Here is a 6,614-nt window from a genome sequence, read left to right on the forward strand (position 1 = left end):
ATCGGGGCATTTTAACGAGTACGAGTACGAGTACAGGAGACCAGTATCGGGCCCGATACCGATACCAGTATCGGTATCGGTGCATCCCTAATATTTTATATTAAGTTCAAAATTTAACGAATTATTACAAATGAATTTAAACAACTGTAGTACGTATTTAAAATGTTGCATATATTAAAAGATATTCGCATTTGCATCGGCCACTCTGATGTAATACTGAATGTAATGTCTAATATGTATAACGCAGACTCTGTGAAATAAAGTGTTGCTGCTTAAGTATTAACACAATTTCCAACAATGTGCAATTTACTTGAATTTAAACACTCTTTGTTTCTCTTCCTCAGCCACCTTTGATGGTAAGCAGCATTTGTTGAGTTTGCCAGTGGTCAACAGCGTGGGCTACGTCCTACGCTTCCTCAAGAAGTTGTGCCGAAGCCTGTTGTGTGAGAACCTCTTCAGTGACCAGCCTATCGCCCCTTCATCGTCTCCCTCCTCCTCTTCTTCATTCCACACTGAAAAGCACTCAGACGGACAGCCCAAGTCAAGTGCGTGCTCATCAAGCTTTTACGTGACCTTTGTTCTTCTACCCTTTAATAGAGCTGTATTTACATCTGTCCCTATACAATCGACACAGCATAACTTAGATTTTATATATTAGACTGTTTTTTGTCTTTTTGGTTTTGGATGTTTTGTAATTTGGCAATTTTATTGCATCTGCACTCTTTTCTGTTGCTGTCAAATTTGCCCTTCTGAAAATGCAGAGGAGGCCTTTAGCGAAAGCTGAGCTTTTTAAGTAGCAGTGAAAGGTTGAGTGCCTCTGTGAGTGGCCTGTGGTTTGAGTGTTTAAATTCTGTTGGCTCCCTCTCTCTCTCTCTCTCTCTCTCTCTCTCTCTCTCTCTCTCTCTTTCCTGCCTGAATGTGGTTTTGGAGCTCTAGAGATTAGACCGTTAACTTCAGTATAACACTGAATCTTGCCACACAGCTACACAGGCAAAGGTTCTGTCATGACTCAATCCCATGTCAATGGTTAACGTGGTTAAGAGAGGAAAACCTACTCTCGAAGGTGCCTATATACACTGTATGTATATTAGTGTTTCCTGCAGACAGCTGTGTTTGCTGCGGCAGAAACCACTGTCTACCCCATAATTTGACCTACATAAACTACATTTAAAAAAATACTACAACTACATAAAAATACTATTTTGGTTATTTATAGTAATTCTTTCTTTAATTTACTTTTTCATTTAATTGATTTTATATATTTATTGAACAACCTGTCATTAATGATATTTAATGTTTTTAAAATGTTTGCTTTTGAGTGAAAAAAGAAATAGAAAGATGTGTTTTCTTACCATTCATTGTGCATGTATGTATAAAATTTGGTTGCAGGACCATGCAGGGCAATCTGCACTCAAGAAAGCAATAATTAGCCTGAGCCAAATAATGCCTTTGCATGCATTATTTTCCCTAAATTGTATTTCTTTTTGTGCAGCAGACTCCATGGTGGACGATTACCATGGCGATTCAATGGACCCCAAGCGCTATTCGGTTGACCCCAGTGACTCTGCCTATGGTTCGATGTCCTCACCGTATACGGCGAGTAAACCTGCGTACGGTTTTCGTTCTGCCACTGCCTACTCTGGAGGTGTGTGCAGGCAGGCAGCCAGTCCCAGCACATTCCAGGAAGGAAACAGAAGTGGTAAGAGAGGAAATGTCCACTTATTCACAGAAGCAGCAATAGTGTTTCCACACTACTTTAAAACTATATTTTTAGATGAGAAGATGCTCACTATATGTGAGAAGACATCAAGAAAGAATCAAAACACTGAAAACTAAATGGTATATATAGGGCCTATGATTTCCGCGATGTGGAAAATTTACGTTATCCAGTCATAGAAATGGAGTTTATTGTATAAGCGTGGAATGTCATGGAATTTGCCAAATTGTGGATGAATAAATCAAAAGTAGGTCAGTACACTTAAATCAAAACACGATATGGACTAGTATCTGAATAATAAGCCGCAAAATACTATTTAAATGCTCGCTGTGTTTTCAGACTCAATGAGTACATGATCACATGAATAATCTCTAGAACTGCTCTGAGAGTACTTCATGAGCATTTCTTCTGAGAAAAACTATTGTCATATATAAACAGAGAAATTTAAAGGTCTTCACAACAACCCATCAAAATAAAAGTTTGGTTTAAATTGTGACAGAAATATATTACTTAATGTAATAGTACTACTACTAACAAAATTAAAACATTATTTTAAGGAATATTTACTAGAAAAATTATTTACCAGAATTTATTTACCAGAAAAATGTAAATACACAACACAGTATTTCTGAAAAAAAAAAAGATTTTAATAAAATCAATTATTTAGAGATGCTTTTGATTATTCAGATTTAATGAACAATTAAAATGGAATCCAGAAAATTACTGGAAAACACAGAATTTGGCAAAAATAAAACTATATTTCAGAAAAAAAAAAAAACGTATTTCATAAGGCTTTAAAAATTTAATTTCTGTTCAACTTTTAATAAATTGCTGTTAAATTGTGTAAGTTTCATGATTTAAATTAATTAGACATGCTTTTTGATTAATACAATTTAATTTAACCATTAAAACAGAGTCTAGAAAAATTAAAACGGAAAAAAACAGAACCCAGAAAATTTTAAATAGAAAAAAACTGAATTTGGAAAAAATTTTAACGGAATTTGGGAAAAAATAAAACAGATTTCATAGGGCCCTATATATACACTGTACCAGTGGTTCTCAACCAATGATACTACCGGGAAACTTCAGCAAACTTCCAAGGGGGCCTCAAGATGACTTAAAGGGTTCGTTCACCCAAAAATGAAAATTAGCCTGCATCCTAGGTGTATACGATAGTGTTGGGCGATATGCTCAATTTTCCTATCGTCTTATCGTCAGCCTGTGAGATCGCCGATACACGATATTATTGTGCTAATTTATGTAATTATTTACTTAGTTTCATTGCGAGAACGTGAACCAAATCCAGCGTAAGGCTAAAAGCAGCCTAATGTTTTTAATATGACTGAATTTGTATTTAACATGATAACAAATGAATAGAAACATCGTAAGTTACTAATTATAATGCTTACATTTCCTCAGTTATTCAAAAAGCAGCTACAGAAAACGAGCAAAGAACATTACATTACCAAAGAACATCATCACAAGCTCAGTCTAGCGCGAGTTTATGCACTTTAAAAACACTCCCGTTAAAATCAGTGAATATACACTGTATGATGAATAAATCTCTTATACTTACATCGCACGTACATCTGCACTGTTGTTAATGAGGAGAGAATTGGCCATTGCATTCATAAGCTCAGCATAATCGTGTGTGATTGGTTAGAACGCGCAATACTGTAAAAACGCAGAAAAAGAAATATAATGCAACAAATAAGCCCTAATATTAATTAGATAGTATTACTAGTCTTGCTATCGTCAAAGGCATCAGCCACACACGATATCTGTCTATCGTCGATACACGATACTATCGTCTATCGGCACAACCCTAGTATATGACTTTTTTTCTTTCAGACGAATCCACTGTCATACGCGGAAGCCGTTCCGGCGGATGACGTAGTACGTCGACTTTGCGTGATTAGTGACGAATGCGGAGAGAGAACAAAACAAAATGCTGGTCACGAATTAGAAGCACAAACCGAGGATTTGTAAAGAAAAATGTCTTTGCCTCCTTTGCTCCTATAAACAAACTCGCGAGACTAGCATATCTCAGAGGCGCGCTGCACATACGTGCTGCGTCATCCGCCGGAACGCCTTCCGCGTTTAACAGGTACCGGAAGTGAGAGAAAAGTGTTTATTACGTTTGAAATATGGATATTTTTCTTACAAAAACGCATGGATTCACTACAGGAGGCCTTTATTCACTCCCCCAGAGCCGTGTGAGGCACGTTTTATTACGAATGTGCGCGCTTTATTTGACGACTTGTGGACTGTTCAACTGCAACACCCGCTGACTGCAATGATAGAGCTTGGAATAGCCAGGACAATTCTTAATATAACTCAGACTGGATTTGTCTGAAAGAAGAAAGTCACATACACCTAGGATGCTTCGAGGGTGAGTAAAACACAGGCTAATTTTCATTTTTGGGTGGACTAACCCTTTAAGAAACTTTCAGATTTTTAGTGGTTTTATATAATGTTATTTTAATTAATTGTTTGTCTTAAAAGAACCTGGATTCTCACATTTATGGAAAATTATATATACGAGGAAGTCTTATTTTAAAAGTGTGATTTCTAGAGCAGAAAATGTTTTTCTAATTATGCCAAGCTCTAAAATATTTTATTGGGTATAAATTGAGCGATACATTAAAAAAAAAAATCTTCAAACTAACTGAATTGAGTCATGGGGTCTTCTTTTGTGGACAATGGAGGGCCTTGGATTCGATAAGGTTGGGAACCACTGGTATATACTGATTAACAACTAACTTCTCAGTATTTTTATCCTCTCAACTTGGAAATGAAATTGCCCAAAATTTGATGGCAACTAAGAATAAAATCCTTACCATCTCTGAACCTGATTTCTCTTTATCTAGCCTACAGTCCATCCCCAGAGGGAGGGGAGGCAAAGCCCCCACCCAGTAAGGATCCCTCCAGGTGGAGCGTGGATGAGGTGGTGTGGTTTATCAAGGATGCAGACCCTCAAGCGCTGGGCCCTCACGTGGATCTCTTCAGAAAACATGTGAGTTTGATTGACACATTTATTTACTAGTGGCAAACAAACACCATGTGTTGAACATTTCGTCAGATAAGAAATCTCTGTGTGGGTAACATTAGTTCAGTTTCGAGTTAGAAAACCCTGGATATGATCAACTGTGTGTTTTCACAACTCACGCTTTCAGAAGCAATTCAGGTTCACATAATTGTTGAAATAACAACCTGAGCTGAATGTTACATGAGACTTTTTTGCACATTGCTTATTTAGATTAGAACAAAAACAAAGTACAATTTAACACTTATGAAATTAAATTTACTCTTCCATCCAGGGCTGCACACTTAGCCGAATTGAAATTGGAATCGTGCGCATTATTAAAGTGCAAAAACCTGTGATTGAATTAAATGTGGAAATGAGTCCATCTCAGTAGGTGCTCGGAGTATGGTGGGTATGTATGAATTATAATTGGAAAGCACTGCAGGTTCACTTTAGCTTCACATTTATGTAATTCTCCACATGTTTGCTACAAGTGAAGAAATAGAGGGAGAGATGAATATGATTATCCAGGTGGAATGTGCAGTTTAAGTTGGATTATAAATATTATACAAGCATGTTGGCTTGACAGAGTAAATTATCCTAGAGCTTTCAAGCCATGACCACCAAACTTAGATCAGATGCAACATGCTATCAATGTGCTAAACATGTTAGCCTTCAAACTTCAAGCTTTTAAAAGTTATTTTAAACTTTCAGACATTAAAATTTGTCTTCAAACTTATCTAGTTAATATTTGTAGCATTACTGCTTCACAGCAAAGTTCTTTACTATGTTGTTTTTAAGCTCTACTTCCACTCTGCGCCGCTCACATAATTTAGTTTCTATTATCACAGTATTTGTTAAAATAATTATCATTTTTGGACCAGATTTTTATGACATCTTCACTTAGCAGTATTGTAAAACATTCTGTTGTGCACATTGTGATTACTTCTTCAGGAGATTGATGGGGATGCTCTTCTTCTCCTGAAGAGTGACATGATCATGAAGTACCTGGGACTCAAACTGGGCCCGGCTCTCAAGCTCTGCTACCACATCGACAAGCTAAAACAGAACAAATACTGACCTGTCTCTGCACCCTACAAACACACACAGATGGATCCACTCACAGTATTTACTGTCACACTCATTTGTTGTAGTACAGGATTTTGTCCTCCCGCCCCCCCACACACTCTGGTCATTTAAGGACAAGTACCAGACCTTTTTTTTTTTTACTTGCGTGGTTCGTCTGCCTGTATATTGGGACATTTTACTGACCAGAACATTTCCTTGTTCTAATTTTAAGTCTACAAGCGTTTTATTGATTACTTGATACTGAACACTGCTCTAATCAAATGGCGAGTCATCTCAGCTGCTTTCTGGGATTTGAGTCATTTGTCCTCAAGCCAGAGTTATGCAGATGAGTTATAAGTGTAAATCATGCTTTTTCAAATGGGCGTCATGACAAACATTAAGTCACAGTCAAATGAGCTCCAATTTTTTCAGAGCCATGGACTCTGTCTAAATCCCTGTGAACTTCCGCCACCTGCTGGTGAAGTGGAGTCACTGCAACTCTGTGATATTTACTACCATTGTAACCAGGAACCATTCAGTTTTTTTTTGTTTTTTTGAGAGCTACTTCAAAGGCCGCTAACCTGGGAGGTCAGTAACAAACAGAATTCAGCATTGTGCTTTTGACTGAACAGATACAGTACGCACACAGTTTTGGCAGGGTACAACTATGAACAGTTCCATTTTGCAACCAGCAAATAACAGGCACAAATGCAACTTTCCTCAGCAATGGACCATTCACGTCATCTTTGGAAAGCCTCCTTGGCAGCCTAAATCAGAACTAAACAGGATACACTACTAGGCAGT

At 37.3% G+C, this 6,614-nt stretch overlaps 1 protein-coding gene across 1 annotated transcript in view; it reads left to right on the plus strand.

Annotated features, from left to right (window-relative positions):
* Positions 1 to 6,408, plus strand: part of scml4 (Scm polycomb group protein like 4) — a 36,527-nt gene extending 30,119 nt beyond the window's left edge. The window contains exons 6-9 of the mRNA XM_016475046.1: positions 345 to 545; positions 1,496 to 1,699; positions 4,588 to 4,733; positions 5,697 to 6,408. Of these exons, the coding sequence (XP_016330532.1) occupies positions 345 to 545; positions 1,496 to 1,699; positions 4,588 to 4,733; positions 5,697 to 5,822 (677 nt within the window). The 3' untranslated portion in view covers positions 5,823 to 6,408. The remainder of the gene's footprint in view (positions 1 to 344; positions 546 to 1,495; positions 1,700 to 4,587; positions 4,734 to 5,696) is intronic.
* Positions 6,409 to 6,614: the final 206 nt, after the last annotated feature.

Source organism: Sinocyclocheilus anshuiensis, unplaced genomic scaffold (genome assembly GCF_001515605.1).
Source record: "Sinocyclocheilus anshuiensis isolate Anshui unplaced genomic scaffold, SAMN03320099.WGS_v1.1 scaffold212, whole genome shotgun sequence".
In the NCBI taxonomy this organism is placed as follows: Eukaryota; Metazoa; Chordata; class Actinopteri; order Cypriniformes; family Cyprinidae; genus Sinocyclocheilus; species Sinocyclocheilus anshuiensis.